Here is a 27,377-nt window from a genome sequence, read left to right on the forward strand (position 1 = left end):
CCTAAGATAGTTCTGCAAACTTCTAGAACTTTCCTAAGGTTCTTATTGCTTGGGAGAGAACACATGCAAAGGCATTAAATAGGGAAAAGAAAATGTCAAAAATGTTTAAGGAAAAATAAGTCAAAATGTAAAGGTAGTTACTTCTTGCACATGAGAATCGGACTTCCGTAGCAATGAAAAATTTTAATTTGGATAAAAATCACGTAAGCATGAGGTTGTCGGGGAACACGGAAAGGAAGGGCTCAGATTAGGGGATGTAGCACATTTATCAGGAGGTAAGATCTCCAGAGTCTCCTACCCCTCCTGGCCTGGCCTTTTACTGTGGTATCCAGCCTCTGGGAAGACCTTGTATGGACATTATCTCCACTGGGGCTATCACTAGGTAACCAGGTGGGGGACAGAGTAGAGCAGCCAATGGCCCTAACACTCTTTTCTCTCCCTTCAACCTGTGAAAAAAGATGACTGGGCACATACTCAGATGTCCCCTCATATAGCCCCATCTTTTTGACCAGTCACAAACACCAGCTCTGATAAGAGGGCCTGGTTAAAGATACCATAAACAGCTTTCTCCATGTCCCTGGTCCCTGGAGTCAGTGATGTTGGCATTTGGGACTGCGACCTGGCTGGAGCTTGGATTTGCCCACATCAATCAATGCTTCTCCCTGGCTTCAGAGAAAACTTTCCCGTAATAAGCAGTCAATATGTTAGCGCTGGAGCCAGGAATAAGCTCCTTGGGGCCTGGGAGTCATTAGATGAAATATTCCTCCTTCTCCCTGCCCTTGGCCAAGTCACTCTCCATCTGGACGATGGCACTGGGCTCGCCTTCTGTAGGTTCATAGGTGACGTAGCTGCCTTTGTTCTTGTACAGGTAAAAGAAGATCAAGATCACGACCGAGAGCAGGGTGAGGAAGACCACGGTGATAACAACTTGGAAAGGAGAGGGAAAATGTAGAGATGTTTCAGGATTGAGGATGTCTCAGTAATTCCTGGAGTCATCTGATTTAGTCACTGTTTTCATAAAGATCCTCTTGTTTTCGTTAACTAGTGTCCACTTCCATCCAAACCATGTTCCCCCACCAACCCCAATTTCCATGGCACATAATAGCTGGAGTCTGCTGGTGCTTAAGTTAAGCTAAGGACACATGCTTTTGATTTCTGACAAAACTGAACTCCCTCCCAAACCAGTTCCTGATTCTTATAGAAACGGGAAGGAGGGAACAGGAAATGGCTTATCCTAACAGGAAGTGGTTTCTCTGATCCTCCCCCTCTTCCTCACCCACTCAACCAACCACATATATCCTCGTCCCTACCCATGTACTCGAGTGTAACGTCCGTATGCATATCTATTTGTGGCCACCTCCCAACCTGTCATTTACTGGTAGTGCCTCTGACAGAAGCCTCTGAGTCTTTTATAGCTCTGTGTGTGTGTGTGTGTGTGTGTGTGTGTGTAATATAACTTGCATGCCAGGGTGAGCCCATTAATGGATTTGGTCAGGCTCTCTCCGGAGAGAGATGCCCTTGATCCAGAAGGTCCCTTGGAGTTGGCTCAGAGTCTATTACCTGCAATGAGTGCTGTGCTGGCTCCATCTTCTGGGGACAGGGCCTCAGTGGGCCGTAAAATTGGGGTGGTCATCAGTTCTGGAAAATGTAGAAAAGTGGAAAAGGAAATGGGGTGAATTCTTTTGTTTGAAAGCATATGTTTGGCTTTCAAATTTCACCACCCCACCTTCTTTGCTATTCAAAAGTTTATCATTTAACTCCTATAGTAAATATAAATAGAAAATCCTGGAGAATAGAGAAGAAAATAAACCACCACCCAAAGACAACATGTTGATGGATTTCTCCCTGCATAATATAATGGTTAAGAGTAGGGGCTATAGAGCCTGACGGACTGGGTTTCAAATATGAACTCTGTCCTTTACTAGCTGTGTGACCTTGGGAAAAATTACCTAACCTGTATCTGCAAAATGGAGGTAAGAGTACCTACTTTAAAAGGTTGTTGTGACATTTAATAAGTAACTCAGTAAGGATAAGCCATTATTAGGAATGCATATTTTTACATAAGTGAGATCAAATGAGATGTATATGCACATATATTTACATTATATTATATAGCATGTGCATTTTCTTGCAGCATTCTTACAGACTCTTTGTAAACATTATTTTAACATAATGAAATAGTGCTTCTCTCCTATTAAAAACCCTTTTCTACACTTCCAGGATAGGCCCTGCAATTTGAAAGGTTCTGAAACAGGCCTCTCCTCTACCCTAAAATAGATCCTGCATCCCCTCCTGCTACGGGTTTATTTATCCTTCAGCACAAGAAAGTCCCACCCTAAAGTCATTACCCAGGGACAGAACATGACAAAATGAGTGGTCTCCAGAAGTCCCTTTTAAGTGTTTACAGAGGAAGTCAGGAAGCCCTTCTGTTCTTTCCTATTAGCACTTTAATGTAGAGGTTACTGCAGGATAGAAGTCTCCTGGGGAAAACTGGCTGGCTGACCCTGGCATCACCCACAGGAGGCACCCCGACCTGACTGGCATCCCACAAATAGCAACACTCACCCACTGCCTCCTCTTTGCTAGGCCGTGTGCTAGATGAAAGGTCGAGCAAAATGGACACGGGCCAGCTTCCCAGGGCTCACCCTCCATAGCACCCTCCACAGCTTGCACGGTGAGGAGCTGCCGTAAGTGCACTTAGGAAAGTGTGCGGCCAAGGGAGTGTCTTCCAGTCTTCCAGCCAGGAGTGACCTCCCAAGGGAGGAATATCTGAGCTGGGAGCTGAAGCAGGGGTAAGAGTTTACCAAGTAACAGGGATGGGGCACATTCCAGGCAGAGAGAAGAGCCTGGGTCAAAGCTCTGAGACTGGGGGACTCAAAGGCCAGCATGGCTGGAGCGTGGTGTGAGCATGACTCCTATCCAGTGCCTGACACATGCAGGTTTCCATCCACAGCAAGTGAAATGAGGGCATCAGTGGTGGTCAGGTGGGCCTGTGCTAAGAGGGGCCAAGACTGTTGAGGGGTCTTTCCATGCAGGCCCAGGGAAGCCTGATGAACCATCCTGGTCCCGCAATACAGAAAGCAGAGGCAGGCTGTGCAGAGCACTTCCCCTCCCAAGGCCAGGCCAAACCTTTCTCCACTGGTCCCCGCTCTTTGTCTAGGAATGGTAGTACCCTCAACCACTCTGTGGCCTTGGGCAAATGGTTACTGTGGTGTTTTATATATATATATATATATATATATATACACACACACACACACACACACACACACACACATTCTAAGTCTTCATCCACAGTTCCTGGCTCCTAATTCCCACAGCCCGTTAGCCTTGTGTTAGGATGTGGGTGTCAGGAAAAGGAATCTCTCCGGCCTCTTCCTGCTCTTCCCTTCACCTGCCCCAAGGCAGGACTCTCATCTTCCCCTGCCTTTCCAATAGTGGGTCATAAGATCCTCATTCCAGAGGGAGAATTTGGGAAAGGAATGCTGACATCATGAAGCTTCCATTAAAAACCCAAGAGGATTGGCCTTAGAAAGCTTCTGCATAGCTAAACATGGCTGGGCATGGTGGCTCATGCCTATAATCCCAGCACTTTGGGAGGCCGGGGTGGCTGGATTTCCTGAGCCCAGGAATTTGAGACCAGCCTGGGAAATGGCAAAATCCCATCTCTACCAAAAATAGCAAAAAAAAAAAAAAAAAAAAAATCAGCCAGGTGTGGTGGTGTGGTACTTGGGAGGCTGAGGAATGAGAATCGCTCGAGCCCAGGAGGTGGAGGTTGTAGTGAGCTGAGATCGCGCCACTGAACTCCAACCTGGGTGACAGAATGAGACACCATCTAAAAACAAAAACAAAAAAACCCCCAAAAAACAACTAGCTGAACATGCAGAGGTTCCCGGAGGGTGACACACCCAGGGAGGGCATGGAAGCTCCGCCCCCCCTCCCCGCAACTCACCCTACACATGTCCTCATTTGTATCCTTTGCAATATCCTTTATAATAAACCAGTAAACATATTGTTTCCCTGAGTTCTGTGAGCTACTCCAGCAAATTAATTGAACCCCAAAGCAGGGGTTGGCAGGGGTGGGAACTCCAACTTGAAGCTGGTTGGTCACAAGTTTTGGAGGCCTGGACTTGTGACTAGTGTCTGAAGGGAGGTGGAGCCTTGGGGACCCAGCCCTCGACCTGTGGTATCTGACACTGGCTCCAGGTAGATAATGTCGGAATCGATGAGAAGACACCCACTTGGTGTCTTTTTGAGACAAAGTCTCGCTCTGTCGCCCAGGCTGGAGAGCAGTGGTGCGATCTCGGCTCACTGCAAGCTCCGCCTCCTGGGTTCATGCCATTCTCCTGCCACCTTGCCGGGCTAATTTTTTGTATTTTTAGTAGAGATGGGGTTTCACCATGTTAGCCAGGATGGTCTTGATCTCCTGACCTCATGATCCGCCCGCCTCGGCCTCCCAAAGTGCTGGGACCACAGGCGTGAGCCACCGCGCCCGGCCTGGGGTCACAGAAGTCTTCTGTGTTAACTGTTATGTTGTGAGAGCTGAGGAAAAATGGTTTTAGAGTTTGTCTGGAACAGGTATACATTTTTTATTTCAGATGGAGTCTCGCTCCATTGCCCAGGCTGGAGTGCAGTGGCATGATCTCGGCTCCTCCACCTCCTGGCTTAAGCGATTCTCCTGCCTCAGCCTCCTAAGAAGCTGGGATTACAGGTGTGTGCCACCATGCCCAGTGAATTTTTGTATTTTCAGTAGAGACAGGGTTTCACCATGTTGGCCAGGCTGGTCTTGAACTCCTGGCCTCAAGTGATCCACCTGACTCGGTCTCCCAAAGTCCTGGGATTACAGGTGTGAGCCACTGTGGCTGGCCTATACATTTGATTCATTCATCCATTCTCATCTGTTACCCATAGGAACTATATTAACCAACACTGTAGTTCTACTGTGAAGATTAAATGAGAGAACATGTAAGCATCATAGAGTAGCTACTACTTAAATATTATTTAAGGTGACTTTGTTAATATGCTTAGTCATTAAAAGGGAAAGCTGGCCAGGCATCGTGACTCACGCCTGTAATCCCAGCACTTTGCGAGACCAAGGTGGGAGGACTGCTTGAGGCCAGGAGTTTGAGACCAGCCTGGGCAACACGGCAAGACTCTGTCTACAAAAAAAAAAAATGTAAAAATTAGCCAGGTGTGGTAGTACGTGCCTGTAGTCCCAGATACTCATGAGGCTGAAGTGGGAAGACTGCATCAGCCCAGGGGGCTAACCCTGCAATGAGCCAGCACTGCATTACTGCATTGTTGGGCAACAGAGTAGTGAGACCCTGTCTCAAAAATAAATAAATAAATAAATAAATAAAAGGGAGAGTTGCTCTGGGTTTGAATCCTGCCTAAGCATATTACTAGGTGACCTGGAGGAAGTTCCTAAACCTCTCTGAACCTGTTTCTTTTTTTTTTTTCTTTTTGAGATGGAGTCTTGCTCTGTCGCCCAGGCTGGAGTGCAGTGGCACCATCTCGGCTCGCTGCAAGCTCCGCCTCCCAGGTTCATGCCATTCTCCTGCCTCAGCCTCCCGAGTAGCTGGGACTACAGGCACCTGCCACCACATCCAGCTAATTTTTTGTATTTTTAGTAGAGACGGGGTTTCACCGTGTTAGCCAGGATGGTCTTGATCTCCTGACCTCGTGATCCACCTGCCTTGGCCTCCCAAAGTGCTGGGATCACAGGCGTGAGCCACCACGCCTGGCCTTTTTTTTTCTTTCTTTCTTTTGGTAGAGACAAGGATCTCACTATGTTGTCCAGGCTGGAGTGCAATGGTGCAATCTTGACTCACCGCAGCCTTGACTTCCTGACCTCAAGCAATCTTCCTGCCTTGGCCTCCCAAAATGCTGGGAACACAAGCATGCACCACCATGCCTGGCGGTACCTCAGTTTCTTGATTTGTGAAATGGGAGTGTGGTATACAGCTTCTGAGATGGCTCACAATGATTTCTGCCTCCTGGTATTGACATCCTTGAGCATGCCTCTCCTCTGGTATATGGGTTGAACCTGGTGACTTGCTTTTAACAGACTATGGCAAAAATGATGGTATGTAACTTCTGAGATTAGGTTATACAACACCGTGACTCCTATCAAAGGGAAGCTCTGAAGTTTATCTACCTGGTCATGACTTCACACCTTTCACCATGCACTTTCCTCCCCAAATCTCCCAGGGCTGCAATCCATCTTCCTACCATGGATCTAGAGTTCTATACAGTTGTACCTAGTTTTGCTTTCTTTAAACATTTGAGAATTTAGGATGTACAAAGCATTGAGTAGATTAATGTATGTCAGAAGCTTGAAGATGAGTAATTTCTGTTCAATCACCAACAATAACTTACTTTGTACATTAGGCTGAGTGTGGTGGCTCACATCTGTAATCCCAATACTTTGGGAGGTGGAGGCAGGAGAATTGCTTGGGGCCAGGAATTTGAGACTAATCTGGACAATATAGTGAGACACCATCTCTATTTTTTTTTTTTTTTTTTGAGACAGAGTCTTGCTCTGTCACCCGGGCTGGAGTGCAGTGGCGTGATCTCAGCTCACTGCAAGCTCCGACTCCCGGGTTCACGCCATTCTCCTGCCTCAGCCTCCGCAGTAGCTGGGACTACAGGCGCCCGCCACCTCGCCCGGCTAGTTTTTTGTATTTTTTAGTAGTAGAGACGGGGTTTCACCGTGTTAGCCAGGATGGTCTCGATCTCCTGACCTCGTGATCCGCCCGTCTCGGCCTCCCAAAGTGCTGGGATTACAGGCTTGAGCCACCGCGCCCGGCCTCTATTTTTTTTTTTTTAAATAATATATGGAGGAGGCCAGGTGCACTGGCTCACGTCTATAATCCCAGCACCTTGGGAGGCCAAGGCAGGTGGATCGCTTGAGCCCAGGAGTTGGAGACCAGCCTGGGCAACATAGCCGGACTCCCATCTCTACAAAAAAAAAAAAAAGTTAGCCAGACATGGTGGCACACACCTGTAGTCCAGCTACTCGGGAAACTGAGGTGAGAGGATCACTGGAGCCCAGGAGGTCCAGGTTGCAGTGAGGTGTGATTGTGCCACTGTACTCTGGGTGACAGAGTGAGACCCTGTTTCAGGAAAAAAAAAAAAAGGATAAAGGTGGGAGGAAACCAGATGATCACAATTAAATACAGACAGTTGTGCTACAAAGTGCTTCTTTAACATGAACTGGCTGACTGGTGATAGGTAACTTAGGGAATGATGTCAGTGTAATGCAGAAGTCAGGCTAATTTATATGCAACTTCTTTATTTTCAGTTTATTTTCAGTTATTTATTCTTTAATTTTTAAAAAATTGAGCAGCCCCTAGAACCAAAAGAGGTTCAGAGGACTCCCCATCCTCTTTATACCTTTAATGTTTAACATGATCAAAAGCAAGCTTTCTCACAACTAGAGAATATTTTAGTCAAACAGGAAGACCTTAAGAAAAAAATTCTACAGAATGCCTTGCTGAGATGCAGCTATTGGTCGGTTTCCACTTATATGAAGCCATCGGGTGAAGCAGAAAGTGCAGATGAAGAAAGGTGCAAAGAAATTTACCTCAATATTTAAACAATGGCAAGAAGGCAGACTCTACATCAGATTTTTTTTTTTTTTTTTTTTTGAGACAGAGTCTCACTCTGTCACCCAGGCTGGAGTGCAGTGGCACGATCTTGGCTCACTGCAACCTCTGTCTCCCAGGTTCTAGCGATTCTCCTGCCTCAGCCTCCCGAGCAGCTGGGACTACAACAGCGTGCCACCACGCCCGGCTAATTTTTTATATTTTTTAGTAGAAACAGGGTTTCACCATATTAGCCAGATGGTCTCGATCTCCCGACCTTGTGATCCGCCCGCCTCGGCCTCCCAAAGTGCTGGGATTACAGACGTGAGCCACTGTGCCCAGCCTATTATTATTATATTTGAGACCAAGTCTCACTGTGTCGCCCAGGCTGGAGTGCAGTGGCTTGATCTCAGCTCACTGCAACCTCCACGCCCTGGGTTCAAGTAATTCTCCTGCCTCAGCCTCCCAAGTAGCTGGGATTACAGGCATGTGCCACCATGCCTGGCTAATTTTTGTATTTTTTTCGTAGAGACAGTTTTGCCATGTTAGCCAGGCTGGTCTCAGACTCCTGACCTCAGGTGATCCGCCTTCCTCAGCCTCCCAATGTGCTGGGATTACAGGTGTGAGCCACTGCACCCTGTGAAGGACAATTTAAAAAGCATTATATCTGGAACAAGAACAAAGAAAAAGCTAGGCTTGTTTGGGCCTGAGGGGTCAGGTTGGAGGTAACAGAGAAAGCAGAATTCCCTCAGGCCTTTTCACCTCTGTCTCCTATCAAAGAGAATCATTTTTTTGTACTAAGGAGCAGTGGAGTCTTTGGGGACATGGGGGAAGTGAGCTCAACAGAAACAAAGAAACTCAGCAAGCACCAGACTGATCTAAAAGGACCAGATATGACAGCCAAGGGCACTGCAAGAACTTGTAAATGGGATTTCTGTTGGTGACACAGGAGCTTCTGAGAAAGAGAGGGATCTGGAACCTGAAGGGGCCATGGAAGGAAGGTGGATTCCGCAAAGAAATGGTGAGCTTGATGTGATTCCCCAGCAAAGTTCTAGAACACATTATCACGGCCTGTTTGGAGGGCTCTGAACTTGAAACAGCAAGCATTAGAAGTCAGAATGGGACTACCGAGAGCAAGCTGGGTCAGACAAGCTGCACAGCCTTCTTAGACTGAGATTCTAGGTTCTTAGACAGGGAAATTAAACAGTTCAAAAAGAATTTACTGAGTGTGTACTCTATGCCAGGCTCTGAGCTTCTATCAGTGAACAACACAGGCAAAAACTCTTACCTTTAGAGTTACTGCCAAGAGTAAACAGAATTACCCAGTAATCTCATTGCTGGGATGCTGGGTACGATCCCGCAATCCCACTTCCAGGTATATACCCAAAAGAAATGAATGGACTTCAACTGATACTTGCATATCATGTTCATAGGAGCATTATGCAATACCTAAATAAAAGGTAAAATGGACCAGGCGTGGTGGCTCACGCCTGTAATCCCAGCACTTTGGGAGGCCGAGGCAGGCGGATCACGAGGTCAGGAGATTGAGACCATCCTGGCTAACACCGTGAAACTCCGTCTCTACTAAAAAAAAAAAAAATTAGCTGGGTGTGGTGGTGGGCGCCTGTAGTCCCAGCTACTCGGGAGATTGAGGCAGGAGGATGGCGTGAACCCAGGAGGTGGAGCTTGCAGTGAGCTGAGATCGCACCACTGCACTCCAGCCTGGGTGACAGAGCAAGACTCCATCTCAAGAAAAAAAAAAAAAAGGTGAAACAAACAACCCAAATGTCCATCAATAGATAAATGGATAAACAAAATGTGGCATAAACATATCCTTAAAGAGGAAGGAAATTCTGTAAAAAAAAAAAAAGGAAGGAATTCAGACATATATTACAACATGAATGAACCTTGAGGACATGACACTAAGTGAAATAAGCCAGGCACAAAAGGACAAACATTCCAGTCTAGCCAACATGGCAAAACCCTGTCTCTACTAAAAATACAAAAATTAGCCAGACGTGGTGGCAGGTGCCTGTAATCCCAGCTACTCGGGAGGCTGAGGCAGGAGAATCACTTGAACCCAGGAGGTGGAGGTTACAGTGAGCCAAGATCGTGCCACTGCACTCCAGCCCAGACAACAGAGTGAGACTCTGTCTCAAAAAAAAAAAAAAAAAAGACAAACATTGTATGATTCCATTTCTATGAGGTGCTTACAGTAATCAAATTCATAGAGACAGAAAGTACTACAGGAGATTGTAAGGGGCTAGAGAAGGGGAAAATGGAGAGTTAATGTTTAATGGGTATAGAGTTTTAGTTTGGGAGGATGCAAAAGTTCTGGAGATGCGTAGTGGTGTTGGTGAAGGTATAACAAAGTGAATGTACTTAATACTGCTGGACTGTATACTTGAAAATGGTTAAAATGGTCAATTTTATGTTATGTATAATTTTACCACAATAAAAAAACCCTCTCTTTATACAATTTACATTTTTAGAGGGGGAAGACAGACAATAAATAAAATAAGGCCGGGCACAGTGGCTCACACCTGTAATCCCAGCACTTTAGGAGGCCAAGGCGGGCAGATCATGAGGTCAGGAGTTGGAGACCAGCCTGACCAATAAGGCGAAACCCTGTCTCTACTAAAAATACAAGAATTAGCTGGGCGTGGTGGCGTGCGCCTGTAGTCACAGCTACTCAGGAGGCTGAGGCAGGGGAATCACTTGAACCCAGGAGGCAGAGGTTGCAGTGAGCTGAGATCGTGCCATTGCACTCCAGCCTGGGTGACAGAGAGAGACTTCATCTAAAAAAAAAAGTAAAAATAAATAAGTAAAAGGTATGCTATATTACATGTGAATTAGCACTATGTAGAAAAATAAGCAGAAAAGGGGATGGAAAGCTGGGATGTGGAGTTGTGGTTTTAGAGAAGGTTGTCAGGGGAAGCTTTACTGATGAGGTGACTTAAGTCAAGACCTAAAGAAGGTGAGGGAGGCAGCCATGCAAAGAGCTGATTGAAGAACATTCCAGGCAGAGAGGACAGCAAGTTCACGGGAAGGCTGTCCACAGCACTGAAAAACACCCCGGGGCCAGGCATGCTTGGCCTGTTCAATGCACAGCATGGAGGCCCCTGAGTGGCAGCAAGGGGGAGAGGAGAAGCAGAGAAAGTCAAGGAGGCCTGTACAACACAGGCCTTGTAGGCCAAGGTAAGGGCTTTTTCAGTGAGTGAGGTAGGAAGCTTTTACAGGTTTTTGGGCAGAGACTGATCAGATTTTTACTTTATTATTTATTCACTTAATTATTTTTGAGACAGGGCCTCAGTCTGTCCTCCAGGCTGGAGTGCAGTGGTATGATCATGACTCACTGCAGCCTTGACCTTCTGGGTTCAAGCAATCCTCCTACCTCAACCTCTGGAGTAGCTGGGACTACAAGCATGCACCACTACGCCTGGCTAATTCTGTATTTTTAGTAGAAATGGGGCTTCACCATGTTGGCCAGGCTGGTCTTGAACTCCTGACCTCAAGTGATCTGCCCACTTCAGCCTCCCAAAGTGCTGGGATTACAGGTGTGAGCTAGCGGATCCAGTCCCTTTTTCTAATTTCCATGACAGCATTAATTGCTTTTGCAGCAGCTCAGTGAGAAAGTGGTGGGATTCTGAATGTAATCTGAAACAAAGACGGACAGGATTGGATGTGGGGTGGAGTCAAAGATGAAGGCATGGAGTTATATGAGAGGGGGAAGCCTGCGGGAGGAACAAATTTGGAAGAAACATGATTGCTTACTAGATATCAAAGTTCAGATGTTAAGACTAGAATTTGGAGGCGGGGTGCGGTGGCTCACGCCTGTAATCTTAGCCCTTTGGAGGCTGAGGACAGAGGACCACTTGACCTCAGGAGTTCAAGAGCAGCCTGGGCAACATAGTGAGACCTCATCTCTATTTAAAAAACAAAAACAAACAACCTCTCCAGAAATATATATATATATATATATAAAAAATACAGATATATATATGGTACTGGAGATTGAAGTCATTAGATATTTAGGACCATAGACTGGGTGAGATCACCCAGGAGTAAGTGCAGATAAAGAGAACCCAAGACTGACTGAGCCCAAGGAGACTGGGGAGTAGCAGCCAAACAGCTTTTGCCATGCAGAGATCATAAATGACCTTTACAAGAGAAGTTTTGGTGAAGTGCTGGATATAAACCCGTAATTTAGGGTGGGTTCAAGGAAGAAATGGAAGGAGAGGAACTGGAGGCAAAGTATAAATACATGCTTACACAAAATTTCTCTGTAAAGGTGAGCAGAGAAATGAGGCTGTGACTGGAGGGGAAAGAGAGTTCAAATTTGTTTGTTTTTCTGATAGGAGAAATGCCAGCATGTTTGCATACAGGTAAGAATGACTCAGATGAGAGGGACAACTGATGATGTACAAGAGTCCTTGAAGAGACGAGATCTAGAGCACAGAGGGGCTGGCTGCAGACAGCAGCAGAGACAGTGCCATTGGAAGGAGGAAAAGCAGAGTAGATGGGCACAAACGCAGGTGGCAGGTTGACGGTGGGGGTGGGATCCTTTGGCAGTTCTCGTCTGAGAACTTTAATTTGCTCAAGAAAATAGGATCTTAACTGGGTCCAGTGGCTTGTATAATCCCAGTACTTTGAGAGGCCAAGGTGGAAGAACTGTTTGGGACCAGGAGTTCAAGACCAGCCTGGGCAACATAGTGAGACCCTATCTCTTAAATTTTTTTGAGATGGAGTCTCACCTGTCACCCAGGCTGAGTGCAGTGGTGCGGATTCCCTGACTTGGCTCTCACTGCAAGCCCGGGCTTGGGTCATGCCATTCTCCTGCCTCCCAAGTAGCTGGGACTACAGGTGCCCGCCACCATGCCCAGCTAATTTTTTGTATTTTTTAGTAGAGATGGGGTTTCACCGTGTTAGCCAGGATGGTGTCGATCTCCTGACCTTGTAATCCACCCGCCTCGGCCTCCCAAAGTGCTGGGATTACAGGTGTGAGCCACCGCGCCTGGCCTCTAAAGTTAAAATAAATTTTTTTTTTTTTTTTTTGAGACAGAGTCTTTGCTCTGTCACCCAGGCTAGAGTGCAGTGGTGCCATCTTGGGTCACTGTAACCTCCCCCTCCCAGGTTATAATCATTATCTGCCCTTGGCCTCCCAGGTAGCTGGGATTACAGGTACCCACCACCACACCTGGTTAATTTTTGCATTTTTAGTAGAGATGGGGTTTCACCATGTTGGCCAGGCTAGTCTTGAACTCCTGACCTCAGGTGATCTGCCCATCTTGGCCTCCCAAGGTGCTGGAATTACAGGTGTGAGCCACTGTGCCCAGTCTACCCATTCTAAAATAAGATCTTAACTGGGCCCAGTGGTTTGTACCTATAATCCCAGCACTTTGGGAGGCCAATGTGGGAGGATCGCTTGAGGTCAGGAGTTTAAGATCAGGCTGAGAGCAACATAGAGAGACCTCCATCTCTACAAAAAAATAAAAATAAAAATAAAGCAATAGCCAGGTATGGTGGCACATGCCTGTAGGTCCAGCAGTTTGGGAGGTTGAGGTGGGTGGATTTCTTGAGCCCAGGAGTTTAAGGCTGCAGTGAGCTATGATTGTGCCATAGCACTCCAGCCTAGGTGACAGACCCTGTCTCTCAAAAAATAAATTAATAATTACAAAATAGGATGTAAGATAATCAGTTGAGAGTGAGGATGGGAGGGGCTTAAGGAGAACTGAAGGTGCTGTAAGAGTAGATAGCATCAGAAAACATCATAACATTATTTATAGGCCAAGCACAGTGGTTCATGCCTGTAATCCCAGCATTTTGGGAGGCTGAGGGCAGGTGGATCACCTGAGGTGATGGAGGCTGGGAGTTTGAGACCAGCCTGGTCAACACTGTGAAACCCCATCCCTACTAAAAATATAAAAATTAGCTGGGCATGGTGGTGGGCACCTGTATTTCCAGTTACTCAGGAGGCTGAGGCAGGAGAATAGCTTGAATCCGAGAGGCACAGGTTGCAGTGATCCGAGATCACGCCATTGCACTCCAGCCTGGGCAACAAGTGTGAGACTCCATCTCAAAAAAAAAAAAAACAAGGCCGGGCGCGGTGGCTCAAGCCTGTAATCCCAGCACTTTGGGAGGCCGAGGTGGGTAGATCACGAAGTCAGGAGACCGAGACCATCCTGGCTAACACGGTGAAACCCCGTCTCTACTAAAAATACAAAAAATTAGCCGGGCGTGGTGGCAGGTGCCTATAGTCCCAGCTACTCGGGAGGCTGAGGCAGGAGAATGGCGTGAACCCGAGAGGCGGAGCTTGCAGTGAGCCGAGATCGCGCCACTGCACTCCAGCCTGGGTGACAGAGCGAGACTCCGTCTCAAAAAAAAAAAAAAAAAAAGATTATTTATAATATCCTTGTGGACAAGGTAGAGAAATACAGACTGGCTATAAGGCCTAAGTGAGGCAGTAATGGATTGTTAAGGGATGAAGTGATGCCAGTCTAGACAGAGACTCTTTCACTGGGGTTTAACCTTAGTCTTTTTGAATTGATATTGTTACGTCAAACCATGCGAGGGCCAAAATAAGGCCTTTATGTAATTCAAAATAAAAAATATTAAATAATAAAACAAGTATAACAAAGTCCAAGGCTGGGTGCAGTGGCTCATGCCTATAATCCCAACAATTTGGGAGGTTGAGGCAGGAGGACTGCTTGAGCCCAGGAGTTCAAAACCAGCATAGGCAACATGGGGAGACACTGTCTCTACCAAAAAAAAAAAATAGCTGATACTTGAACCCTGAGGAGGATTCAAGAGGACCACTTGAGTCTGAGAAGTTGAGGCTGCGGTGAGCCATGTTTGCACCACTGCATGCCAACCTGGCTGACAGAGTGAGACCCTGTCTCAAAAAATACATATTGAACTTCAAATCCTTTGCAAGATTTTTTTTTTTTTTGGTCTTATGCTTTATTGGTGCCTTCTACACAGACTGAGCTGAATGCCCTTTGGGTAAATGCAGATCCTGCAGACCCAGGGAAGATTCAACAATTTAAAAATTTTCTGTACAGATGGAGTCTTACTGTGTTGCCCAGGCTGGTTTTGAACTCCTGGGCTCAAACGATCCTCCTGCCTCAACAACACAAAGTGCTGGGATTACAGATGTGAACCACTGCGCCCAGCCCTGGGAAATTTGTTAAAGGCTTCAAAGCTGAGGGGCAACTAGTAAACTGATAAACATAGACACATTTCAAATGTCTAAAGAAACACACCAAATGGAACAAGATGAGAATTTAACACATTCCTTGCTCTTAGGTTCAGGAAGCCAACTACTCACAAAGAATGGGGAAGCTACGGCTTAGCAGCATCACATATAAAGTACTTACGGGGGGTCCCTAAAAAACCACTAACACTGGAAGGATATACTCCAAAACAGCAGCAGGAGTTACAAGTAGGTTGTGGAATTCTCAATGATTTTGATTTTCTTCTTTTTTTCTTAGAGACAGGGTCTTGTTCTGTCACCCAGGCTGGAATGCAGTGATATAATCATAGATGACTGTAACCTTGAACTCCTGGGCTGAGGCAATCCTCCCACCTCATCCTCCTGAGTAGCTGGGACTATAGGTGTGTGCCACCATGCCTGGCTAATTTTTAAAGTTTTTAGTAGAGAGGGAGTCTTGCTATGTTGCCCAGGCTGGTCTTGAACTCCTGGCCTTAAGGGATCCTGCCACCTTGGCCTCCCAAAGTGCTTGGATTACAGGTGTGTGCCTGAATTTTGTTTTGTTTTATGTGCTTTCCTTTATATTCCAAATTTCTCACAATGATAATTACTTTTATAATCATAAAAAATTTAAAATTACTGTTATTTTAGGCACCAGTAATATAAATATGGTCTAAAAATGGAGGCGACAGTACTGCTCTACTTTGTACCACTCCTAGACTGCTGAGTTCATCTGGGTGTCATGATTTCTTTTCTTTTTTTTTTTTTTTTGGAGACAGGATCTCTGCTCACTGCAGATCTTGGCTCGCTGCAACCTCCGCCTCCTGGGTTCAAATGATTCTCCTGCCTCAACCTCCTGAGTAGCTGGGAGTTACAGGCGTGCACCACCATGCCCGGCTAATTTTTTTTTTTTTTTTTTTAGATGGAGTCTCGTTCTCTGGCCCAGGCTAACATGCAATGGTGCGATCTTGGCTCACTGCAACCTCTGCCTCCCGGGTTCAAGTGATTCTCCTGCCTCAGCCACCCAAGTAGCTGGGATTACAGGCGCATGCCACTACACCCAGCTAATTTTTGTATTTTTAGTAGAGATGGGGTTTCACCATGTTGGTCAGGCTGTTCTCGAATTCCTAACCTCGTGATACACCCACCTTGGCCTCCCAAAGTGCTAGAATTGCAGGTGTGAGCCACTGCGCCCGGTCTTATTTTTTTTCTTTTTTTTTGAGACAGAGTCTCACTCTGTTACCCGGGCTGGAGTGCAGCAGCTTGATCTCGGCTCCCTGCAACCTCTGCCTCCCAGGTTCAAGCGACTCCGAGTAGCTGGAATTACAGGCACCCACCACTATGCCCAGCTAATTTTTTGTATTTTTAGTAAAGACAGGGTTTTACCATGTTGGCCAGGCTGGTCTCGAACTCCTGACCTGGTGATTTGCCCACCTCGGCTCCCAAAGTGCTGGGATTACAGGCATGAGCCACTGTGTCACAATTTTGAGGTGAGCAGGCAAACCATGTCAGATAAGGAAAGCTTGCAAGAGAAAGCCCAGAGAAAAAAGGGAGCCTAGAACTTAAATTCTGTCTTCTAATACGCCAAGGCATGACCTGTACAAGAGAACTAACAGCGGAAACTCGAAAAGACAGATGTCTCCCCAACAGAAGAAAGAGCAAAACTGGACAAAAGCAAGGCAGCATCTTGGAGAGAGAATTCTAGTACAGAATGGCTAGTTGAACTAGTGAGCATCAGAACCCCTTCAGCCTTAGTTTTTGAATTTTTATAAATGGAAAGTGTTCTATTAGAATTCTCATTGAAATCAAATTTTAAAATAAAAAATCCAGACATACTTAGAATGTCTATCTGGAGAGGAATGATGAAATAAATTATAGGCCATCCATTGTAGAAATAGTTGCTAAAAAGAATATGACATGTACAATATTACTGGGAGATGATAAACGGTTAGATGAAAAAAGCAAATTGCCAGGTGGTATGTCTAGTAGGACTGCATCTTTGTTTAAAAAAAAAAAAAAGTAAATTGGCAGGGTGCAGTGGCTCACACCCATAATCCCAGCACTTTGGAAGGCTGAGGTGGGAGGATTGCTTGAGGCCAGGAATTTGAGTCCAGCCTGGGCAACATAGCAAGACCCCTGTCTCTCTGTATATATATTTTAAGTAACTTTAAAAAACCCTATAAATATGCATATATATGTTTGTACATAGAAAAGGTCTAGAAAGTTATTCTCTGAGGGGCATGTATTACCTTTTAAACAAAATAACATGCTTGGCAAAGTGGTTCACACCTATAATCCCAGCAATTTGGGAGGCTGAGGCCAGAGGATCGCTTGAGTCCAGGAGTTCAAGATCAGCCTGGGCAACACGGCAAAACCCTGTCTCTACAAAAATACAAAAATTAACCGGGCATGGTGGCACGCTACCTGTGGTTCCAGCTACTTGGGAGGCTGAGGTGGGAGGATCACCTGAGTCTGGGAACGTCGAGGCTGCAGTGAGCTGTGATTGAGCCACCGCCCTACAGTCTGGGTGAAATTGAGGCCCTGTCTCAAAAAAAAGAAAAAAAGAACAAACAACAACAAAATAAACTAAGTTCAGGAAAGCTGGTATAAAAGGAGGAAATGGCTTATAGCTTTTCCTCCATTCTCTCCTGTTTCTACCCCATTTCTTTGTCCAAACAAAGAAATAATTATTAAATAGCACTACAGTCTTTCCAAACCTTCCCGGCTCAGGTTTGGAAAGACTATAGCATCATTTTTTTTGTAAGTGGAATGTCAGGACAAAGGACCATAAGATTGAAGGCCCCACCCAAATCCTAACCAATAGCAAATGACCTTCAAGATCTATTCTGTTTACTCACTCTTTTTTTTTTTGTTAACCCAGATACTGGCTGGCTTTCTTGTGGCCCTTGTTCCCAGGCTGAGCTAAATCTCTTATCACTGAGACATCAGATCTTTTGCCACCTGAGTCTGCCAGCCTACTTATTTGCTCTAGACCTGTCCAACAAAAGGTGGCTCCCCCAGTTCTTTCCATGGGAAGCCACCCTGGAACTCGGCCCCCTTTCTTCTGCCTTCTCTTTCATGTGCACCAGCGAGTTGGGTGGAGTGAGACCTTGGGAGCAGTCCATCATGACATAAAGAACACAGGCTTTGCAGTAAATCAGACTTGGCATAAAATCCTGCCTCTGCCATTACTAGCTGCATGACCTTGGGAAATTTTTTTAATCTTTGAAAATTTCACAGTGGCTCATGCCTGTAATCCCAGCACTTTGGGAGGTCGGGGTGAGTGGATCACTTGAGATCAGGAGTTCCAGACCAGTCTGGCCAACATAGTGAAACCCCATCTCTACTAAAAATTTAAAAAATTAGCTGGGCATAGTGGTGGGTGCCTATAGTTCCAGGTACTCCGGAGGCTGAGGCAGGAAAATTGCTTGAACCTGGGAGGCGGAGGTTGCAGTGAGCCAAGATTGCACCATTGCACTCCAGCCTGGGCGACAAGAGCAAAACTCCATCTCGAAAAAAAAAAAGGAAAAGAAAACTCCTTAAATTCCCTGAACTTCAGTTTCTCCTTCTGTAAAATGAGAATAAAACCTGTTTCACAGGGTTGTGGTGAGGAATAAGTGCAATGAAAAATGCTGCTTTGGGAGGCTGAGATGGGAGGATCACTTGAGGCCAGGAGTTTGAGACCAGCCTGGGCAATATAGCAAGACCTTATCTCTACAAAAAAAGTTTTTAAAATAAAACAAAATAAAATAAAAAAAAGAAAAATGCTGGCCGGGCGCAGTGGCTCACGCCTGTAATCCCAGCACTTTGGAAGGTTGAGGGGGGCAGATCACGAGGTCAGGAGATGGAGACCATGGTGAAACCCCGTCTCTACTAAAAATACAAAAAATTAGCCAGGCGTGGTGGCGGGTGCCTGTAGTCCCAGCTACTCCGGAGGCTGAGGCAGGAGAATTGCCTAAACCCGGGAGGCGGAGTTTGCAGTGAGCCAAGATCGCGCCACTGCACTCCAGCCTGGGCGACAGAGCAAGACTCTGTCTTAAAAAAAAAAAAAAAAGAAAAAAGAAAAGAAAAATGCTAAGTGTCTAATACAGGGTAAGGAGAACCTAGGCAGTAGCTGGTACAATTATTTGGTAGCAAGAGATAAGCTTTACCTGGCAGGGTGGGCAAAGCCCACAAGGCACAGTTCCACTGCCCTACTTCCAATAGCGCTGACTTATGCACTAGGCACAACAGGCACAGTGCCCTGGGCCCACAATGCTTCTAAAGGCCCATGAAAATGTTTTAAATGATTTTCATTTCTTTTATAATCAGAAGGAAAAGAACCAAAATTTTAGGTCAAAGAAATATTAAGGTTGTTATGTGAATTAGTAATTATAAACATTAATTATTATATTATCATATTCTTCCTTACACTGATAGTTGTAAAATATGATTTTTAATATTTTTTAAGTGAAGGAGGAGCCCACAAAGACAAAAGTGCCCAGGGCTCGGGAAAGTCATAATGTGACCCTTACTTTCAAGGCTCCTGAAGGATATCTCCTCTAGGAAGTCTTTATAGACTTTATTGCTAGGCGTGATGGTGCATGCCTGCAGTCCCAGCTGCTCAGGAGTCTGGGGTGGGAGGATCCCTCAAGCCCAGATGTTTGAGTCTGCAGTGAGCTAGGATTGTGCCACTGTACTCCAGCCTGGGCAACAGAGTAAGATCCCATCTCTTAAAAAAAAAAAAAGAGAGAGGCCAGGCGCGATGGCTCACACCTATAATCCCAGCACTTTGGGAGGCTGAGGCATGTGGATTGCCTGAGTCAGAAGTTCGAGACCCGCCTGGGCAACATGGTGAAACCCCATCTCTACTAAACTACAAAAAATTAGCCGGGCATGGCAGCGTGCGCCTGTAATCCCAGCTACTCGGGAGAGAGGTTGAGGCAGGAGAATTGAACCCAGGAGGCAGAGGTTGCAGCGAGCCGAGATTGCACCACTGCACTCCAGCCTGGGTGACAGAGCAAGACTCGGTCTTGGAAAAAAAGAGAGACAGAGAAAGAGAGAGAGAGAGGGCTGACTCAATAATCAATTTTTAAAAAAAATTTTAAAAGGGGCCGGGCGCGGTGGCTCAAGCCTGTAATCCCAGCACTTTGGGAGGCCGAGGTGGGCGCATCACGAGGTCAGGAGATCGAGACCATCCTGGCTAACACGGTGAAACCCTGTCTCTACTAAAAAAAAAAAAATATAAAAAACTAGCCGGGCGAGGTGGTGGGCGCCTGTAGTCCCAGCTACTTGGGAGGCTGAGGCAGGAGAATGGCGTGAACCCGGGAGGCGGAGCTTGCAGTGAGCTGAGATCCGGCCACTGCACTCCAGCCTGGGCGACAGAGCGAGACTCCGTCTCAAAAAAAAAAAAAAAAGTTTTAAAAGGATATAAATATACAGCTGAACAATAACAAAACAGTTCAACTAAAAAATGGGACAAGACTTGAACAGACATTTCTCCAAAGATGTACAAATGGTCAATAAGTACATGAAAAGATGCTCCACATCACTATCACTAGGGAAATGCAAATCAAAACCACAGTGAGATACCACCTCACACACATTATGATGACTACTATTAAACAGAAAGTAACAAGTGTTGGCAAGGTTGCAGAGAAACTGAAACCTTTATGCACTGCTGGTAGGAATATAAAATGGTGCAGCCGCTGTGCAAAGCTGTATGGTGGATCCTCAAAAAAATTAAACACAGAATTATAACGATACAGCAATTCCACTTCTGAGTATACATCCCAAACAACTGAAAGCAGGGTCTCAAGAAGATATTTGTACACCCATGTTTATAGCAGCATCAGTCACAATAGCCAAAAGGTGGAAGCAACCCAACTGTCCATCATAGATGAATGCAGAAACAAAACGTAATATACACATCCAACGATATCATTCAGCCTTGAAAAGGTAGGAGATTGGGACATGCTACAGTATGGATGAACCTTGAGAATATTATGCTAAGTGAAGTTAGCCAGACGCAAAAGGACTATTGTATGATTCTACCTACATGAAGTACCTAGAGCGGTCAAATTCATATAGACAGAAAATAGAACAGTGTCTGCCAGGGGAGTGGGGAATCAGTGTTTAATGGGTGTCAAGTTTCAGTTTGGGAAGGCAAAGTTCTGAAGATGGATGGTGGTGAGGAACACGAATTACTTAATACAGTAGTCTCCCCAGGGCTGGGTGCTCGCCTGTAATCCCAGCACTTTGGGAGGCCGAGGCGGGCGGATCACGAGGTCAGGAGAGCGAGACCATCCTGGCTAACATGGTGAAACCCCGTCTCTATTAAAAATACAAAAAATTAGCCAGGTGTGGTGGCGGGCGTCTGTAGTCCCAGCTACTGGGGAGACTGAGGCAGGAGAATGGTGTGAACCCAGGAGGCAGAGCTTGCAGTGAGCTGAGATCGTGCCACTGTACTCCAGCCTGGGCGACAGAGCAAGACTCCATCTCAAAAAAAAAATACAGTAGTCCCCCCTTATCTGTGGTTTTGCTTTCCCAGGTTTCAGTTACCCGTGGTCAACTGCAGTCCAAAAACATTAAATAGAAATTTAATAGAAAAAGAAAATTCCAGAAAGGAACAATTTATACATTTTAAATTATGTGCCGTTCTGAGTAGCGTGATGAAATCTCACACCCTGCTCCATCCTGCCTGGAAAGTGAATCATCCTTTTGTATCCATGCTATAAATGCTTAGTAGTTGGCTGTCACAGTATCACCACACTTGTGTCCAAGTAACCCTTATTTTACATGACAATGGCCCCAAAGCACAAGAATGGTGATGCAATTTGGACATGCCAACAAGAAGTGCTTCCTTTAAGTGAAAAGGTTAAAGTTCTTGACTTAATAAAGAAAAAAAAAAAAAGAATTGTATACTGAGGTTTCTAAGATCTATAGTAAATAAGGTATTTTAAGCGAGAGGGACCACTTTCACATAACTCTTATTACAGTATATTGTTATAGTTGTTCTATTTTATTACTGTTAATCTCTTACTGTGCCTAATTTATAAGTTAAGCTTTATCCTAAGTATGTATGTACAGGAAAAAACGTAGTACAGATGGGGTTCAGTACTATCTGAGATTTCAGGCATCCGCTGGGGCTTTTGGAATGAATCCCCTCTGGAAAAGCGGGGACTACTCCACCACTGAACTGCCTGCGAAAAAGTGGCTAAAATGGTAATACCTGTACTATGTTTATTTTACCGTAAGTTTTAAAAAAAGAAAAAATGGCCAGGTACGGTGGCTCATGCCTGTAATCCCAGCACTTTGGCAGGCTGAGGCAGGCAGATCACTTGAGGCCAGGAGTTCGAGACCAGCCTGGCCAACATGGTGAAACCCCATCTCTACTAAAAGTACACAAATTAGCTGGGCGTGGTAACGCACGCCTGTAATTCCAGCTACTAGGGAGACTAAGGCAGGATAATTGCTTGAGCCCAGGATCGGAGGCTGCAGTGAGCTGAGATCAAGCCACCGCACTCTAGCCTGGGCAACACAGCGAGACTTGGTCTCAACAACAATAATGATAATAATAAATAATAAAATTTTTAAAAATGTAAACAGTTCCGCTTTGCCGAGGTTCTAATCCCTCAGCTAGCTACCAAGGTATCGCCTTTTTTCCCTTGTGGGCAGGCTTATTCTGGAGGTCCTTTGCCCACCCGCTTCCTGAACATCCTCCAGGGTAAATTGTTTCTGTAGCTTCACACATGGTATGAGGTATTCTACCTTTATCCAGAGCAGATACACATAGAAAAGGTATTCCACCCTTCTCTAAGATACCTGCTGCGCCCCTTTGCCAGTACGAACCTTGTCCATCTTTCAAGGGCAAGACTCAGATCCCTTCCTCGCCTACTCATGAAGCCTTTGCTGACCCATTTCTCCCCACTCTCCGCACCCCCCCAAGTTTTTTTTTTTTAGACAGGGACTTGCTCTGTCACCCAGGCCAGAGTGCAGTGGCATGATCTCGGCTCATTACAGCCTCCATCTCCTGGGCTCAAGGGATCCTCCCACCTTAGCCTTCGGAGTAGCTGGAACCACAGGTGTGTATCACCATGCCCGGCTATTTTAAAAATTTTTTTGTAGGGATGGGGTTTTGCCATATTGCCCAGGCTGATCTCGAACTCCTGAGCTCAAACAACCTTGACCTCCCAAAGTGCTGGAATTACAGGCATGAGCCTCCACACCCGGCCATTTCTCTCTTTTATCTCTTTTCACCAGAAAACTAAAAGTCTGAATTGTGTGCATTACCAGTCACAGAGGACACTGTCTTAGACTTCCACTGGTGTTGTCACTCACCTGCTTCTACACAGTAAAAGCAGGGAATGTCTGTCTAATGACAAATGTGACTGTGTATAGGAAGACAAAGGTGTATAGACCAACCATTGTTCCTCTCCCTAACTAGCACATGCTGAGAATAGTCAATAAATAACTGATAGTTTGGCCGGCCCAGCCTGATGATGAACTAAAAGGTGGGCATCCATTCTCAGAGTGCTGAGCAGTAGAGACCGGCCTCCACACACCTTCAGGGAACAATGAGGTTATGATGCTGGGTCTGTATCATCAGAGAAATGGAATTACAAAGCCAGCAGAATCCCTTTCAAGGGAAAGATGGGTTTCTTTTTTTTTTTTTTTGAGACGGAGTCTTGCTCTGTCGCCCAGGCTGGAGTGCAGTGGCCGGATCTCGGCTCACTGCAAGCTCCGCCTCCCGGGTTCACGCCATTCTCCTGCCCCAGCCTCCCGAGTAGCTGGGACTACAGGTGCCCGCCACCTCGCCTGGCTAGTTTTTTGTATTTTTTAGTAGAGACGGGGTTTCACCGTGTTAGCCAGGATGGTCTCGATCTCCTGACCTCGTGATCCGCCCGTGTCGGCCTCCCAAAGTGCTGGGATTACAGGCTTGAGCCACCGCGCCCGGCCGAAAGATGAGTTTCTAACAAGCACTCAGTACTAATAACCAATGTGACTGAGTGCTTACGGGATACTGCACACTCTTCTAGGTGTTTTATATGGGCTGTCTCATTTAATCTTCATAAATCATAAGATAGGTACTATTTTCCCTATTTTGTGAATGATGAACCTGGAGCTTAGAGGTTAGAAATACTATCTTTAGCAGGTTTTTAAAAAACGATTTCCCTGTTATCTTTGAAGATTCCTTTTCCACATTTAACTATAAGGCTTTCTGCTAATTCTTTGCCATAGCTATAAATTATTAGAGGGATGAAAGTAAAGCCCTTCCTTTAGGCTTATAAAATAATCAGTCTTCCTTCCTTCCTTTCTTCCTTTCCTTCCCTCTCTCCTCCTTCCCTCCCTCCCTCCCTATTTTTTGAGATGGGTCTCACTCTGTTGCCCAGGCTGGAGTGCAATGGCACAATCTCAGCTCACCTGCGCCTCCTGGGTTCAAGTGATTCCTATGCCTCAGCCTCCTGAGTAGCTGGGATTACAGGTGTGAAACCATCTCTCTACTAAAAATAAAAAACTAGCCTGGCTAATTTCTTTGTATTTTTAGTAGAGACGGGGTTTCACCATGTTGGCCAGGCTGGTCTCAAACTCCTGACCTCAGGTGATCCGCCCACCTCGGCCTCCCAAACTGCTGGGATTACAGACATGAGCCACCACACCTGGCCTCTTTCTTTCTTTTGAATTAGAGATGGGGGTCTCACTATGTTGCCCAGGCAAGTCTCAAACACCTGGCCTCAAGAGATCCTCTTGCCTCAGTCTCCCAAAGTCCTGGGATTACTGACATAAAATCATTGGATAAACCGATGTTACAAAGCTTTAAGTGGTAGTGAAGTCACCATGTCCATGTGACTTCAGATTAAAACAGTACTAAGGGGCACACTCTAGAGTTCCTGCTTCCTCCCAGGCCTTTCCCGTGTGAGACAGGCGGAGAGAGGCAGGAGTCTTCCCAACAGGGCTGAAGCTTCCAGGACTGGTCTGGGGAAGGGAATGTTGAACAATTCTTTCTCACTGGGATTAGGAAAGGCCTTCGCCTACCTCTCGGAGAAGGAGTGGTCAGGAGGCTGGTCATTGTCACTAGTGGTTGAGTTCCTTGGAGAAGAGGCAGATCTGTAGGAAAAGGGGCAAAGACAGGAATGCAGCGGGTGAGCCCCTGGGGCTTTGAGTCCTGGAAGTCCCAGAAACGCCTCTGGTGCCAGGTTTTCCCAAGTCCCTTCCCCTTTTCCTCTTGCCCACTTCTGGTTTCCCTGAGTATCTTCTCAGGCTCCAAGTACCAACGGCTCTCCACAGGAGCAGTCTGAGGCCACGTGCACTTTACCGTGGTGTTACCTTCACACGCTCTCTCCCGATCCTTTCAATGGGCCACCAAATTTACCTCGGAGATCTCTCAAGGCCTGATAAAGTCAGGCAAAGGTTCGCAAATCAGCAGCGGACCCAGTTTCGCCAAAGCGCGGTAACAGGTACCCTAGGGTTCCACAGCTCGGAGTTCTGGTGACGCCATCCACCAGGTGTCAGGAGAGGGCCGGGAAGGTCAGGACCCGCGCCTAAGCTCCGGAGCGGATTGGGCGCAGCGCGGCAGCCGGGCCGGGACCGGGAGGCGAGGGCCGTGGGCCGCCTTCTGGCCCGCCTGGGACGCAGGGACGCCAGGCTGGCCGCCCCGTCCGGGCCTGCCTTCGCCGTCTAGGGCGCGGTCCGCGCACAGCCTGCCGAGCCTCACTTGGCTCCTGCCCGCGCCTCGCGTCCCGGAGACCCTCGACGCCCCTGCGAACGCAGGGTGGACGCGGCGGGCTGGGTTGGTCCTCGCCCCGCGGTCCCGCCCCCGTCCCCGCCCGGAGCCCCCCGCGTTACCAGCACCCGGCGGAGCGCGCTGCGCTGGGAGCGGCCGGTGCGCTGGAGAACGGCGTTTCCAGCCGCCGCGACCCTCGGTCCCAGCGGGGCGCTGAGCTTCGGCCGCTCCGGGTTTCGGTTCCTGCTGCGGCCGAGGTGGCTGAGGCGAGTGTGGGCGACCCGGCTTTCCGGCGCCCCCGCCCTCCCCTCGTGCTCACCTTTCCAGTCCGACGGGCTGCCGGGGGAGGGCCGGCGCCGCTCCGCGCGTCCTTTTGAACTCAATGGGGGCGGGCACCGCGGAGTCGCGGAGGCCGGCAGAGGCCGAACGAGGACCCCGAGAGGAGGAAGCCGCGGGCGGCGCGCGGGGTTGGCGCAGAGGCCGGAGGGGGTGGGGGGCAGGCCGACGGGGTGGGACAGGAAAAGCGGAGAGAAACCGCCCTCTGCAGGTCCCCTCGGCTCCCCCGGGAGGAAAGGCAGCCTGCCCTTCTCCGATTGTCACTTTACTCTCCATCCGGAGCCGCTTCCTCTCTCGCCCCGAGGCTCGGGGTGGCGGGGGACCAGATTGGAGCCGCGGGCTAACTGGGATCAGTCCCATTTCCCTGGGCTTGACGTTCTCTGAATTTTTAGCTAACGTGGAAAGTTACATTTATTTGCATTTGTTTATCACTTGCTCACATAGGTCTGTGTCCCGAAGCTTGGCAGATGAGCGAACTTAGCCAGCACACCCCCGGCCGTGAAGCGGAAAGGTGAAACGGGGAGAGCAACGAGCCTCTCCACCCCGCCCGCCCCCGGGTCTTGCCAGCTGGACGTTCTTGTGGGGCAGCATTGAGCAGCGGTTAGGAGTGTCGTGGACTTTGGATTCAAACAGCCCCAGCTCCTCTGCTTGCTAGCTGGGTGACTTTGGGCAAATTAACATCTCGAAAATCTGTTTCCTCATTTCCTAAAATGCGGGGCTGAAAGTGATCATGCCTGTAAAGCCATCTCATATCCATGGTTCTAGAGCATGGTGAGCACCTCAATTTGAATAATCAGTGCCATGCTCTAGTTACCTCTTGACTCACTCGTTTGTGGCAGGAAATGTTCCCAAATTAATAGAAGAATTCAGTGACTGAGAGGATGTAATAGTATATAACACAGGCACTGGAATCAGCTCTGCTGTGTGATCTTGGACAAGTTGCTTCTGTTTCATTTATCTGGGGCAATACCTGTCTGATAGAGTGACTGTCCGGATGAAATAAGTTAGTAAATATGTACTGTAAGGCATTAGAACCTTGCCTGGCACATAGTAAGTGCTCAGTAAACGCTAGCTCTTGTTATCTTGGCTTCCTGTTTAGGATTGAAACCCTTGTGATTATTCTTTCCCTCCCAGTGACAGACTTCTGTGCTTACTTCGCACTTCTGTGCTTTCTGTAGGTTTGTGAACCAGTATTTATACAGAAATACTTTCTATAGAAAGACAGGCATCATCAGATTGTGCATGTTAATCCAGGGAACAGACTGAAAGAGAAGGTCTCAGAGGAGAGAGGCATAAAGGGAGAAAACAAAACAAAGCCATAAGCAAAGCAAGAGTAGTTGCTTTTATTCCTAAAGTGTTTGTTATAAAAGAAACCAGAGGGCAGGGCAGTGTGGCTCACGCCTGTAATCCCAGCACTTTGGGAGGCCGAGGCTGGTGAATCACTTGAGGTCAGTAGTTTGAGACCAGCCTGGCCAACAAGGTGAAACCCTGTCTCTACGAAAAATACAAAATCTGCTGGGTGTGGTGGTGTACGCCTGTAATC

At 47.0% G+C, this 27,377-nt stretch overlaps 1 protein-coding gene across 1 annotated transcript; it reads right to left on the minus strand.

Annotated features, from left to right (window-relative positions):
- Positions 1 to 163: 163 nt before the first annotated feature.
- On the minus strand, positions 164 to 25,809 carry SMAGP (small cell adhesion glycoprotein). Its single transcript, XM_021922364.2, has 4 exons — positions 25,621 to 25,809; positions 24,811 to 24,882; positions 1,561 to 1,638; positions 164 to 927 (listed from the first exon to the last, which is right to left on the minus strand). The coding sequence occupies exons 2-4, from the start codon at positions 24,842 to 24,844 to the stop codon at positions 749 to 751; spliced, it is 291 nt and encodes a 96-aa protein (XP_021778056.2). The 5' UTR covers positions 24,845 to 24,882; positions 25,621 to 25,809; the 3' UTR covers positions 164 to 748.
- Positions 25,810 to 27,377: the final 1,568 nt, after the last annotated feature.

The sequence above is a fragment of the Papio anubis genome, chromosome 9 (genome assembly GCF_008728515.1).
Source record: "Papio anubis isolate 15944 chromosome 9, Panubis1.0, whole genome shotgun sequence".
In the NCBI taxonomy this organism is placed as follows: Eukaryota; Metazoa; Chordata; class Mammalia; order Primates; family Cercopithecidae; genus Papio; species Papio anubis.

Coding starts and splice junctions, on each gene's coding strand:
- SMAGP (XM_021922364.2), bottom strand. CDS start 24,844: ATGACCAGCCTCCTGACCACTCCTTCTCCGAGAG. Junction 1,639..24,810: donor GACCACTCCTTCTCCGAGAG/GTAGGCGAAGGC, acceptor TACATTTTCCAG/AACTGATGACCACCCCAATT. Junction 928..1,560: donor CAGCACAGCACTCATTGCAG/GTAATAGACTCT, acceptor CTCCTTTCCAAG/TTGTTATCACCGTGGTCTTC.